The sequence below is a fragment of the Branchiostoma lanceolatum genome, chromosome 11, assembly GCF_035083965.1.
Source record: "Branchiostoma lanceolatum isolate klBraLanc5 chromosome 11, klBraLanc5.hap2, whole genome shotgun sequence".
NCBI classification, from domain to species: domain Eukaryota; kingdom Metazoa; phylum Chordata; class Leptocardii; order Amphioxiformes; family Branchiostomatidae; genus Branchiostoma; species Branchiostoma lanceolatum.
Genome location: NC_089732.1, coordinates 1,028,310 through 1,043,453, shown reverse-complemented (window position 1 = coordinate 1,043,453; position 15,144 = coordinate 1,028,310). Strand labels below are relative to the sequence as shown.

Sequence of the window (15,144 nt, the reverse complement as noted above, 5' to 3'; positions counted from 1 at the left end):
TCCCTGTGAATTGAGGTGTCTCTAGATAGAGCCCTCGGGAAAGTCAGCTTTCTGGATCGTGTTTTTCCCCGGGGCCTCCACAGAATGAGTGAGGGGATAATCTCCTAACTTGCCCGAAGGCAGTGACCAGCAAACTGGACCCTTCTCAGTGACCTACATGTGATTCACACGTGACTCACACGTGACCTAAACCTGTATGGTCACGTGCTGATAAACACAATATATCAGGTGTTGAACCTCAGGTACATTAGGCCTTTCTCATATCGAATGACCCACTTTTTTCGAGCACGTGACTCATAGAGTGGGTCAAAGGTGCCAGGAAGTATGTAACGCCCCCCGTCTATGCTGCACAGTACCTGTAGTGCGACGTGTCCTCCAGTTCGCGCCGTTTGATGTGAGAGGGGACGGAACGGCCATCTTTGAGCCACATGACCTTCTTCACCATCGCCCTCTTCTTGCTGACGGTGCAGTTTAAGGTCACGCTGGTGTTCACGGGCACCTTCAGCGGGATCTGCAGTCCCACGGTCACCGTAGGGGGCACTGCAGAACGGAAGTGACGTTTACACCGTTAGCACATACGTCATGATTTCTGTGGCATCGCTTTGCATTGCGGGATCTGTGGAATGTGGTCCTAAAGTTAGTGTTTGGGGGGGGGGGGTATTCTGCAAAACGGAAGTGACGTTATACACGGTTAATACCTGCATCATAACCTTTGGAATGTCGTTTTGCATTCCGGGATCGGCAGATCTTTAGTCCATCAGGCCAGTGTATAGAGCGTTAAATGGCGCATTCTGTCAATGTACGGGAATAAAAATAGCTTCTTGATCTGTTTTGTATCAACGTCTTTCTCCTTTCTCCGCCATGAATTCGCATGTTAACAAAGCTTACCTCTCCTAAGACCATGTTTACAGTCAATAATGACACACACGCATCGCGGGCTAAACATGATCGACAAGCTTGTCTTTTAAAAGCTTTCCCATCTTTCAGTTTACCCCATTGCGCTCAAAAGGCCTGAGTACTTCTCCCAGATTAGGTCCATCTCGGCGATAGAGTGAAGTCTCTTTAGACTTTCCTTCCAGTTGAGCCGAAAATCGATGCCCATTTCATCCGACCTCTCCATCGCAGTGTTGTTCTTCACAGAGCGCATTTCGCCTTAACGCGGTTTGTACGATCCTTTTCTGCCCGGCTGAACGCGCAAAATTGAGTTACTGAAACCGCAGATTGCGCCAAAGCGGGAAACTGTGGGGCCGCTGATACCACCGGATCGGCGCAAATCTAATAATCTATATCAGAAAATGAGATATTTTGTGCACGCGTATCGAATCGTGCGGTGATTACGCTTGATTCGCAATTTTCGCATCGAGTTTGGCAAATGAAATTTTTTGGCATTGATTTTTGTTGTTGCCAAATACCCTGCATGAGTTGATACTCCACAGTAGTGTGTATAAGAGATGACATAAAAATACCAGAGCGTCAATCTTATTGTTGTCAGCCGCTATTGTCTGGCTTGCCTTAGTAGTGTCTTGTTGGCATTCTCCATAGATACAAGTAATGCAAATGAATCGAATACTAGAATGTGGAGAGGGGTTCCCTTGTACACAACCGAGTCGTATTTCGTTTCCGTGGACAGTTTGCTCCCTTCTACAGGGCTATGAAGATGGTGGAAAGAAGTTACTCCTGTCATTATAGCCCCGAATAAGGTATCAAAAGAACTACCAAAATTTTGCCGGTCAAAAGAGCTTGTTGTGCTCAAGAGAACCCCAATATCCACCGGTTAGATTTGTATATAGCTTTGTATCGTGTGGTATATTTTGTTATGTGTGGTGCATCACATTAGCATTCGCTGCCTGGTGCTTAACATCGTATTGTAAGTCAAAGTCATATATCCGCTGCATGATCTGCCAACCTGGTAAAGGAAACCACGAACTGGAAGCATAATAGTTGTCTAGGTACCATGTTAAAGTTGCAATTGCCTGGACAACAGAAAAAGTTTGGACTGCTAACATCGTGCTCTAGCCTCGAACTTTGAAAAATGACTCCCTGAATTTGAATTGACCAGCGGTACGAGAATCATGTCTCGCGTGGGAGTCCGGGATAGGATGATCGCCGTAACAAAACAAGATGGACGCCCCGGATCAGGTGACCTCGATTCTATCTTGTTCCATCGCAAACTCCAGTCCGTAGGATTACTCGGACAAATGCCGTTTAACCTGTTTGTGTAGAATTTACAACAAAAGCCGAAATATGTTGCACTCGCAATGAGTGATGGGATGCATTTAACGTCACAAGAAAACAAGATGGACGCTGTGGATTAGAGGTGACCTCTAACATAACTTATTCTGTCACGAATTCAGGCCTAAGGGATTACTAGACAAATACCGTTTGAACTATTTTTGTAAAACATGCAACCAAGGCCATGACAAATCGTACGCGCAAGGAATCCTGGGACGCAGCTGACGTCACGACACAACAAGATTGACGGGGGGGATTAGGGGTTGTCGATATTGGAGCTAATTTTCCCGTCTCTTGGATTATTAGAACAAATACCAGTAACCCCACTTACGTAAGGTGTGCGTCATATACGCAATGAATTCTTGGATACAACTGAAGTTATAAGAACAAAAGATGGACACCATGGATTATCGTGAGGTGACCTCTACGGACGAGCATTTTGCCACGAACGCCTAATCTTATTTAAATAAAAAACCCTCTAAGACTTAACAAAGACAAATCGACGTGCTTATGTAAGATGCACGACCAAAGTCATGACCGATTTTTCTTGCAGTGAATCCTGGGATAGATTAAACGTCACACAAAACGAAGATAGATCCCCCAGTAGGAAGTGACCTCTATTCTGGAGACTTCCGTCCCGATCACCTAATTTTCGTCCCTGCAGGTCAAAGATCAGGAAGACGAATCACGTTTAACCTGTTTGCGTGAGATCGAAAGGTCATAGCAAATTTGTTTTACAAGGTCACAGGAAACAAAGGTCGACAAATGAAAGGTCAGGGGAAGCAATATGGCCGTCGTTATCTCCGGCAGATCTTTATCGTAGTCATGGGAACCCATCCATCTCCCCAGGTAGTCCAGATGACGGAGACTGATACTGTTTGACCCACTTGTGAACACGGTTTGTACAAGGCTGCACTGATCCTGCTGTGGAGATGGGGAGAGGCACAGTCAGGCGTATTCAAACAAAAGTAGGGTTTCTCATAGACGTGGTGTTTCTATCCGTGACTTGTCTACTGTTTTTACGTTGTTTATATGGCTATGTTTTTCAATATACACTACAATATACTAAAACTAATATAAGCTATATCTGTATACGGTTTATGACTCAGCTAAGCATTTTCAATGTATCTCGGAGTCTTTTTGGCGTTATGTGCCAGGTGTGATTTTTCTAGCCTTGTTGCTTTATGGAATCCTTTTTTGTCTATCGTGTTGAACCGGTTTCCTAGAGGTTGTTGAATATCATTTTTGAAAGTGGAGAGTATCAACTCAATGTTTAGATTCAAATATAGCTGAATTACGATCTTACTTAGTAGTATTTTGAGGTCAAAAGTTGACGAAAGATTTATCGACAATAAAGCATTTTTCCTTTGTTGAGAAATGTACCGGTAAACACCATTTCTTTAATGTGGGAACTGAAATGCATTTTAACGATTTTTATCAACCGAACAGTTTGATTTTCCACTTAACGATTGTGCAGTTGTAATTATCATAAATGTCCGACCATTTCCGTCTGTACAGCAATATCGCGGCCGGCCCAGGAGCTATTCATCGATCGACGTGCGTCATTTAAGACTCGCTGCCTCCTAGCTTAGGACTTTTCGTCGTTACACTTTCACTGTTAATCCAGGGGGATGGCTGAACATGGTGCAATTGTGCAAGTTGTCTAAACGCATAAGTTTATTTCAATCGTACGAATCGTACCTACCGCATGCCGAATTAAGCAAAGAAAAACATGAGGCAAGGAAGCAAAATAATCCATAGTAAAAGTACTAAAATTAATAATGATAATTACCAATATCCATTTAATGGCAATCAATAGAACAGAAAGAGCCTGTTTTATAGTAAGTGGAAACTAGATTGGCGTTTCTTAATATTTATTCTTATTTGGAAACATTTCCTGGACATCGATATCTACGGTCACAGTTACCATATTTTCAACGAATCTTAAAGACAGTAAGGATAGGGTTTAGCCTGTAATGGGAAGGGTGGCAGTCGCAAACAAGAACGACACATATTGTATCTACACCGACTTTGTCAGCTTTAGAGGTCCAGGGAAAACGATGAACTCACACTACAATTATTTACATTGATTGAAAGAGACACTGGTCTCACAGGTTCTACATTGATACCCACCCTGAAGGACTGAAGTGAAATACGGAAGTGAAACTTTTATTGAGGGTACCTCCTCATCGGAGTAAAAAATCCGGACACAAGATACTGTTGCTGATGGAGGTCCATACGGTCGAGGTTGTCTATTTCATGTTGACGTATATATAAGGAGATTCGACGCGTAATCGTAACACTTAACAGTTCTAGAGAAAGATAAGATTGAATGCGCAGTCAAAACTATCACTTGTATTCCAAAGTTATGTCACTAATCTGAACGTGGTACTGACGATTCTGAGAACATTGACATTAACTTCCCCTTGCCTGAGGTTATTACGTCTTTACTATCCTTTCGTGATTATCACTGTGTTACAGCGGTGCCCTGGAGATGCGGAGGGCAATCACACAGATAATAACATCGGGACGGGATGGTTTAATCCATTCCAGTATGGTCATCGTCTAAATGGTCTGGGAACGACACACCTGGGAACGAGCCGGCCCTGCAGACGATAGGAAAGCGATTGCCCTGGTAACGAGCCTTATGTAGGGCATGGCGGTTAATGGCGCGCTTTTTGGGTCTCATCTATTCTCGCCCGTCTGTCCACTTTTTCTGGGGAAAATTTTGTGTTTTCGGCCCTTTTTAATGTTTGTCATACGTTTTTAAAGTTTTTTATGAATCTTAAAATATTTTAAAGTTTTTCATTAATCTTAAAACACATGGGTAGTCTCTTCAGCCAAACAAAGTCTGATTTCCAAGAGAGCCCATAGGGGTACAGATAATAGATAAATGTTATAACATAAAATGTTAATTAGAGTGTATTGAATCATTTTTTTTATTGAATGAATTAAGGTCCAATATCCTCTACACAACTCAACCAAATCACTTTTCATGGTGCACGTGGCAAAGAGAGGTCATAGGTGGTTGAGACTGCCTCTCTTATGCATAGGACTGTTTTGCCATAGCTGATGAAAATCAGGATTTAGCCACAATCAGTATTGACCGACGGTGGTTATAAACATAGAAGTCAAAATTTGACAGGTGTCATCTTTTTGAGTTTCCATGACGACGCAGATTTGATTTGTGGTCAACTCTTCCCGTGAGCACGCGTCGTTAATTCAGAATGAAGATCCCTTCCATTATCATCATCGTCTTATTAATCTGCAAACGACCCCTCTGGGAACGAGCATACCCACCTGACGACCCGGAAACGATCGTTCTGGGAACGAGCCGTAAGTAGAGCATGTCGGTCAGGTTAATGGCCGCCATAGATTTCTCGGTTAAACGAAGAAAGCAGAAAATAAGTGGTTGTAGGGTTTGGCATCTGTCATGCCAGTAGTAAACCTTTAAGCTTTTTAGGTTCAGTAGGACACTGAGATAGGGAAAATCCCACAATCAATATCATACTTACACAAAGTAGTCCCCAGAATTGGTTAGCGTGGGTTGCTTTCTTGCATGATTACTTTTTAACGGGTGGCTTCAACGAATCGAGAGTTTTTTCACTTGGGCCTGTCCTTGGTGCTGAACTCACGGTTCGCTGTTGTACAAGTACGTAATTTGTGTTGTTTTCAGTTCAAAGTACGTGTACGATAGTGGCAGCTGTAAACGCCTCCTAGATTCAGTAGGAGACCGGCACATATTGCTCCTGTACGATTACTGCCTGGTACTGACAGTCTTATATTAGAACTGTTCATATTGAACGCGTCGCGGTGGCACAGTTCTAGTGTCCAGAACCCACAGGTCCGGGGTTCATATCCGGGGCTCCCTGATGTTGTGCCCTTGCCTTGGGAATTGTTGGCGTTGTGCCCTTAGGAAAGGCACGTTACCCGTCTTTCCCCACTTCACTCAGGTGAAAATGAGTACCTAGTTCCGGTTAGGGACGTCCCTTGGATAGGCCGTTAAATTGAGGTCATGTGTTTGAGGAGAACCGCACGAAGGTAAACAACCCGCAACGCTTATCGAAAATCTGTTCGGATATGCAGCTTGTACTCTTCAGTACAAACCTGGTGTAATACACCATGAGGCGATTTACCGGGTATGCTATGCAAACAAACAAAACCACTCAAATATCAGGTCCGATGTATAGCAGGGAGGAGGTCTCCCAACTAAGAAATCGACCTAGTTGCGCAGTATCACTCCCTGGGCGCTTGACCCCAAGTAAAGGGATGTAGTTAGGGGTGGGTACCGGTACATAAAATTCAGGTCCGGTCCAGGTCCAGGTCCAGAGGGTCAGGTCCAGGTCCGGACCTGTACCTGTACCTGATTATAGTAGTGTCGCAGTACATCATATTTTGGAGCGCGAGACACACGTAAAAGTTTCCAAAAATCATGTCTGGAACGATATAATTTCTTAGGTTTGCACTTTGTGTCAAAATTATAACTATACTCTCCTCGCCGTCTGTTTACTTATCCTTTAAGTGTTTCTAGATATGATTCACAGCTAACATCTTCGAAAACGACTCGTGAAATCTGCTGTTGTATTTTCTTAGACCAGTTATGTGGACGCCTGCTGGTAGCCTGGTACTATAAATTTACTAATCGGTCCATACGCCGGTCCACTGATTTTTTACGGACCGGTTTTTTTTGGACCGGTCCATTAAGAAATACCGGTTTTGTACCGGTACACGGTACCGGTACCCACCCCTAGATGTAGTGCTTTTGAGAAAGACACTAACACGACTTTCTTCACTCCATCCAGGTGTCAAAATGGGCATATTGTTCTCTGTACGTGGCGCTGTTGAATTAAGTTATGGAAAACCTGAGAGCAGTGCCACGTCATCCTTGTCTGCTCAAAAGCGAAGTTATAAAAGGGGTGTTGCGTAGTACAGAACCAGAACCAGAACTGACCTATGACCTCCAGGTAGACGTAGGTCTCCTCCTGCCCGAGCCCGTCCACCAGCGTCGTCATGACGTACTGCCCCTCGTCCTTCACGCTGACGTCACTCACGGTGAGAGAGCCGTTAAGGTGGAGCGTTGCGCGGCCCTTCAACGGTCCCAGCGACATGGACAGGGACCCGTTAGCCCTGCAAAAATAAAACCGTTAGAACCTGTTTTGCTCTTTGTTTGTTTTGTTGTTTGTTTGTGTATGCGTGACGTCACTGACGGTGAGAGAGCCGTTCAGGTGGAGCGTGGCGCGGCCCTTCAGTGGTCCCAACGACATGGACAGGGATCCGTTAGCCCAGCATGTAAAACATTGTTAGAAGTACTTTGTTGTTATTTGTATGCACGGTTTGATAAAACCCACCTAGCTTATGTATACCCCGATTCACATTGCTATCCCGTGTGGGTATGTGCATGGGTGAAGGCGACCCACCTGGGTGAGTACATGTAGACCCCCCAGGTCGTGTGGGTGAGTGCATGGGTTGATAAAACCCACCTGGGTGAGTACATGTAGACCCCCCAGTTCGTGTGGGTGTGTGTGGGTGTGTGCATGGGTTAATAAAACCCACCTGGGTGAGTACATGTAGACCCCGACCCGGGTGCTCTCGCTCTCCGGACCCTCCAGCTTGTTCCACGTGACCGCGATGACGGGCAGGCTGACGTCATAGCTGGCCGGCAACGTCACGGTGTCACCTGACATGGCGCGGATGGTCCGGACGGTGGGCGTGCCCTGGTTACCATGGCAACCTGAGGATGGCAGGAAAATGTTAGACTGACGTCACCACTGACATCACTATAGAATTTGCAGACGATTTCAATTGGATGATATTTAGCAATATCTTTATCTAAATGGGGTACAAATTTCCCGAGCAGCCCTAGTACCGCTGTTTCTCTTATCAGGTCAGTAAGTCCTCACTCCCAGAACACATACAAAAAATTACCCAGAAATTTCACTTCATTTGTTCATCATCTCCAATAAAAAACGACAGGAGTAAAATGTTTTACGTCGATGAAGGTTAGACATCCAGGTAATTAAATACGCCAAAAATAATTACTCAAGCAACTGGATAAAATTTTGAAACAGTCAGACGTTTCAAATTTTCTTTGCCAAACTTGTATCAATAAACAATCACGTTCATTACTCAAATGCTTAGTCATATTTCGCAACGTTAATAATGCGTGAATTATCACAGCGCGCTGACATTTCCCTTTCCCGAGGCTGCTGAAGCTAGACAATATTTGTAACTCCTCCGGATAGTATTTCATCTAAAGCTCATATCTCACATCTTTGCTGATTAAACACAGCTCTTGATTATTTAGTTCCTGTTCAGACGAAGCTTCCCGGGGGGATTAACTAATTTGTCATAATGAGAAACTTTATCCCCACAGCGACGAATACAGGTGGAGCGTTTTGTCTTAATCCTGGGGTATGACTATGTTAATGGAATTCTATGGATAACTTAAGATATGTTGAAATTGTACCGATTGCTAGTACAGTAGAGGTGTTGTATCCAGAACAAGTCGTTCTCCAGAATCCAGAGCAGGCTCGGAGTCACATCCTGGATATCCGAAACAGGTCGCGGAACTGTTCTATTTTTGAGTTATGATCTAATAGATTCAAGCCACAATGGTTACTAGTACGTTTCTTCCATGTAGGAATCGAAGGGGTGGGGGGCTTGGAAATATTCAAAAACCGGTCGCGGACAAAACTATAGTTACGGCCGCGTGGCGCGTTGGATACACCCGATCCCTCGATCTCGGAAGTTAAGCAACGCGCGGTCCGGACAGTGCTTGGATGGGGGACCAACCAAGGACGTCCGGATTGCTGTAGCCTCACGAAGCTTTCCACGAAATCGTCTTCCGGGAGGGACGTAAAACGGGGGTCCCGTGCTCGAGGAGGTGCCTCGAACACGTTAAACAGCCTCATTACCCTACACATTGGGTACCTGCCTGTGGCACTGGCTGCAAATACACCTGATATTATAGTCCCGTTTTTTGATAGGCACGTGGTTTTACGTAGCAGAGTTCACGATAGACACACAAATAACATATTTTGTGATATCTGTTTCACCTTTATCATTTCTACCCGTATGCTTGTTGAACCTGTATTCAAAGGTTCGAAACTCAGATAAAAGATCTATGTCAAATATGCAGACATCAATGCGTTTGCGGATGACATCCCTAAAACTGTCTTCAAAGCGGCCTAGCAACTATATTGACATTTCTTTCGTCAGTTCTTAAAGTTCTCATCCCCCTAGCACTAAGAATATCTCACGTGTAATTACAGACCATTAGCGCATTAGCGCTTATTTCAAAATAATGATGATATCATTATTAGGTCTAACAAGGATTATTACTTTATGTTGCGGTGATATTGATTGATGTTCGCTACTTTCCTTGGGATGTTTTGCTTAACTCCCCAAGTTCACTATCATAGTAGGAGTTTTTCCTTCAATGTGAGAAGTTGGAGTTGGAGAAGTGAGAATGTGGTGTCATTCTCCTCAAAGAATGTTCGGTGTAATTAAGTCATAAAAGCAAAGAAAAGGGGATGAGCTAAAAGTAAAAATTAGAGCTTCGAAATTGAGGAAGATACTAGGCAAAAAGATCGCCATGCTTTGAACAATACTAAATTTGCCTAACAGAAAAGATTACGAGTACAATCCTGAGCACGGGTACTAATGTAGAGGCTGCAGTCCTCAGTTCATGACCCCACCCAAGGGAATGATGTATTACCTATCATCTCTCTCTCTCTCTCTCTCTCTCTCTCTCTCTCTCTCTCTCTCTCTCTCTCTCTCTCTCTCTCTCTCTCTCTCTCTCTCTCGGTCTCTCGGTCTCTCGAGCTCTCTGTCTATGTCTCATACCTTCTGCCTCTCTCCCTCTGTCTACGCGTATGCGCGTGCGCGCCTGAGTGAGTGTTATCCGTTAGTCTGTGGGTCTGTTCGTGTGTGTGTTTCTGATTGCGTGAAGACGGTAATGTCTGCCACCTCTGCCACGTTATACTTCATGAAAAGATCGGAGGGAGCAAACTAAACTTGTAGATGCCGGACATATCTATCCATTCCTAATGTCCGATCGTGTTGTAACAGTGGGGTAGTGGCGTAATCCAGTATTTAGTGACAGACGTACTATGCCTCTCGACAAAGAAGCCATGATTTGGAAATAAAAAGGTTGCAGTCCTTAAGACGGGACGTTAAGCCGTGGCCCACTGGTCCTTGTGTCGAAAAGAGTCAGGGGGATTTTCCCGGTATATTGAATACTACACATAGCGCCAGTATTCTCTGTCACGACCAGTGGAAGAATAGCTCTTAGTTGAGCTGGACTGGTTCGAGATTAGCCAAAAATAGTTACTCAAGCAACAGGATATAATTTTGAAAACAGTCAGACGCTTCAGACAGCATCCGCTATCTTTCGTCAGCTACTAAAGAAGGATCTGGCAGAACCAGGTTTTATACCAAAACTCTGAATAGATATGTTAATGAAGTGTAGACAATTTCAGATGGTTCAATAGAACTGTAAGGTTTGAGATGACTTTCTCTATAAGCACCAGCCTTCACCTTCCTCGGGCTAGACTGACTGAGACCCATCTCAGCACATTTCCATGTCCCATTAGTAACGGTGTCTGTTCTAAGCACCCTACAAAAGCCCTTCCCGAACTCCCCCGAGCAGACAAACTGCCACTTTGTAGCAAATTGCGACACTGTATCACCCCCGTGTAAGGCGACACGGCCAAAGTGCTACAGGCGATTACTTGGGTAAAGCGCGCCCCTTTCACCCGGGCCCATTCCGCAAATTGCGGCCATCTCGGCCGCGTTACGCGACATAAAGGGGAGAGATGGGTGACGTATGGCTCTGACGTCACGCTGGCGGCGTTTCAATTTGGTCCCACTTAAACCGGAACGTCTGGACGCTCCATTTAACGCTGTTTATGAAACGTTAAGAAATTTGTACGGAGTGCGTGGTGTGGTCCATTGGTTAGCAATTCCGCTGTTGGACTGCAAGGTCGTGGGTTCGAATCGAGGCCAACTGGTTGGAGTTCTGAACCCCTTCTGTGCTATTGTTAGAGATGGGGCACTAAGCCGGAGGTCTCGTGTTTGAGGAGAGCCACACCTCGGGCACATTAAAGAACCCATAACACTTATCGACACAAGCAGGGGGCACGTTAGTTGTTGTGAGTGGATCTAACGTTATCAGTTCCGTACACACTTATCAAACTGAGCTCTTATAGAAGCCACTAAATTGCGTTAAGACTTTTCCACGTTCATAAACAAAAGAAAACTACTCTTCTCACAGAACCCACACATCGTTTCCACTATCTCTGAAAAAAGGTCAATCCAAACTATTTAAGACTTAGAATTACAATTTAATTTAGAATAGCCATGTGTTATACTGTTTTTAATTGGCTGTTGCCCTGGTACTTGTAGCATTTCACAGACCACGAGAGAATTACCAGTTATTCGATGGTTAGTGTGAGAAGAGTTAGACTTTGTTCCTTTCGCTTTTCCTTGTTTTGCCTCCTTCTTTTCTGAGCATCCGTTTGCCTGTCTCATGTATGTTAATAGATAAATTAGTTTGCCTGATAGGTAAAGAAACTAACTAGGTGATTGCATTGCCATTTTAAAGATGTATAGGCTCTACTATTTCATAAACAGACAAGTTTATTGACAGAGACGTATCTGCCTTATGTGACATACGACTTGGACACAATACTTACCACCGTACACCCGTGTCATTACCTATGAATCAAACATGCTGCCGAGCGGGTGAAGCGAATTTATAGACCAGTTGCCGGTCGCAGAGTTTGTAATACCGTAGAATTCAGGCGTGCCTCTGGCCGTAACATTCATTCTGGTCGGTCTCGTTTTTCAAATTTGGTTGATTTTGGATTCATGAAGATGTGGTCTTTTACACAGTAACACCCGATCCTGCGGTTGACTATGCCTTTAACAATGAATCAAACATGCTGCAGAGTGAGTGCAGGGAAATTTACAACGTTGAGTTTTGGCGTGCCTCTGGCCGTAACATACATTCTGGTCTGTGCCTGATCACACTCTCATTTTGGAAATTTGGTTGATTTTGAATTTGTGAAGATGTGATCTTTTACAAAATAACACCCGACTCTGGGATTTCCTTTAACAATGAATCAAACATGCTACAGAGCGAGTGCAGGGTATCTGTAGTCCAGTCGCCGGTCACAACGTTTGTAATGCCGTTGAATTTGGGCGTGCCAGTGGCCGAAACATCCATCACCGAACATCAAACGCTGCTTTCTGACGGGCTGAAATGCCCCTAACGCCGTTCCGTCACATTTTCCGCCAGCCGCAGCGATATTTTCACTCCCAACAACGCCGAGCGGCAGGATAACAAAGCGATGCGCAAACCGGCCGCGACGCGGATGGATTACAGTTCAAACGATGTGATCAACCCCACGTCTTCTTTACTTTGTGTTCTCCCGGACCTTTGACCCTGGGGCTCGCGGCGCTTTCATCTATTCTAGTCGGTGTCCGATTACACTCCCATCTCGCTAAGTATGTTTGGCGGCTTTGAATATGAAAAATTGCCTACACGGCGAAAACGTTCTTCCCTTCCTAGACTTCTACGTACTCTCCTGTTAGACTTTAATTACAGAGTGAAGGCTTTTATAAAGTTGTTATAAGGTCCATAAAACATATTGGTGGTTTTGAAAGAAATCATCGCTATGGACAGCACGTAGTTTTGGCGGCAAGTATTTAATCAACTTTGAAGGTGAAAAAATTAATTCAAGACGAAAAACCTACAATCCATCTTGGATTCTTGCCATGTGTCGAATCATCATACTTTACCTGTACGTGTATTTTCAGCGTGGTTTGCAAACCTTGCAAGACGTCGTTACTTCCGTTGCGTTCACCTTGTAGCCTTTAATCTTTAAATTACCTTTCCTCAAAAATGAATCCGTCCTCTTAGACTCCTATTAAAGGTAACAGCTTCACCATGTACTTTGATTTTCATGATTAAGTTTAAAAAAGCAACAACGAAAAACGTATACATATAGCCAGCACGTATTCTGCATCACGTTGACTGACCGCGTGCAAATGCAAACGAAGTATTGATGAGCGCTGTCAAACGCAGAGAAGCAGAAAATTTGCGGCTTTGGTTGGGCTTTAGGGCGGCAGTGTGGACCATTTCGAATGGAAGATAGCACACAGAGCTTTCCGGTACTTTTAGTCTTACCGAACAAGTTTCTTTCCTGAAGTTCCGTGTAGACTTCCTCGCTTGAGCAACTCGGTTGAGACACTTGGGGTGTGGAAACTACTTAGCCCAGACCCCCTTTTCTGCATGACTAACATCATTCGTAGATTATACAGAAAGATGGAAACATGAATACATGTACATGATTAAAATTCATTTTCGTTCTTTTTTCTTTGAGGATTTTGGAACCGTTAGAATTTTTTTTATCAATTTGTGTGTTTGTGACCTGAAACTACTGAAAATTCCACTTTATCACTTTCTATACTACAATTTCAAACCACGCATGCGTGTGACAGTCGTTCATTATTCGTGTAGCATGACCGTTGCCGCGTGCCTGTGAAGCTGGTGTGTTAGTAGTAGTAGTAGACTGGTTTATTCAGAAACAGCAAGACGTACAAACCTCCTGGTGGCCTGGGAGGCTGAATTACGAGGTTGTTTACACCGAGTTGGTAAAAGAAACATCCTTACACATCGTGTGTTACGCCGAAGGGCGGCTATACCGGCTACACAGATACAGAAGCTGGTGTTTTATGTCGAAGGGCGGTTATACCGGCTACACAGATACAGAAGCTGGTGTGTTATGTCGAAGGGCGGTTATACCGGCTACACAGATACAGAAGCTGGTGTTTTATGTCGAAGGGCGGTTATACCGGCTACACAGATACAGAAGCTGGTGTTTTATGTCGAAGGGCGGTTATACCGGCTACACAGATACAGAAGCTGGTGTGTTATGTCGAAGGGCGGTTATACCGGCTAAACAGATACAGATACAGAAGCTGGAAGGTTATTCCGACTGACCAATACTGATTTAAATACAGAACAGCTATCATCAGCAGTAGCTGGAAAGCTGCGACCTTTTAAGACCGGGCGCTGAGATTATAGATCTATAACAACAGAAGGCTATCGCTTCAAAAATTTCATCAACGCATTTCACAGCAAAATTGATACGTGCGTGGACCTGAGAAAAATAATCAATTCTCCCCACCGACCCGAGGATGGCGGCAAGGGCAGAAAAATCGTGACATTAATCCTCTGAATCGCTTTCACTGGACCGAATTTCATCGAATGGGCGAGTTTCATTTGCCCGGGCCGTGTTCAGAACGGCGGGAATCTCTACCGGGTGGGGTCCTATTATATCGTATTGGCGCCTGGGGAGTGGGGTGGGATGGAGGGTTGCCATTAGTGCTGTGTACCGGTGTTGTGTACCGGTACTGTACCGTAAAAATTGATTAGGTACAGGTCCAAAATACCGAATCAGGAAGTACCGGTACTGTGCTGATATAAATTTACACCAAGTATGTGCTTATTTTGTGACTGACCTCATGGCCTTATGCAACACCAAACGTGACCAAAGTGACACCTTGGAACAGCGTAACTAATGAAATGAAATAGATCATTCTGTACCTGTACCTGATGTTACGTTTAGGTACGCAGCACTAGTTGTCATCCATGTCTGACGTGCATTTGGAGGGATTTTCGTACTCTCCAAGCAGAGGTTAGACCAGACCAGACTCAGGTTTGTTTTTGTTACATCTCTTAGGCATTTTTGTCCGGCTTTCTTTTGTCTGCCAGCCTAACAAAAGCAACCTGACAAAATAGAAAGCCCGATTTAAATGTCTGAAAGACGTTAAAAACACGCCTACTCTTATCTATAAGTGCGTTAACTTTGTTCCTAATGGCCGCCCAAGGCCCCCTCGTTCACG

General features: G+C 44.3%; 1 protein-coding gene across 1 annotated transcript in view; it reads right to left on the bottom strand.

Moving 5' to 3' along the window:
* The window catches only part of LOC136444890 (protein turtle homolog B-like), a 145,827-nt gene that overhangs the window by 16,527 nt on the left and 114,156 nt on the right, over positions 1-15,144 (bottom strand). The window contains exons 3-5 of the mRNA XM_066442647.1: positions 7,786-7,963; positions 7,184-7,359; positions 357-540 (exon numbers count right to left, since the gene is read on the bottom strand). Of these exons, the coding sequence (XP_066298744.1) occupies positions 357-540; positions 7,184-7,359; positions 7,786-7,963 (538 nt within the window). The remainder of the gene's footprint in view (positions 1-356; positions 541-7,183; positions 7,360-7,785; positions 7,964-15,144) is intronic.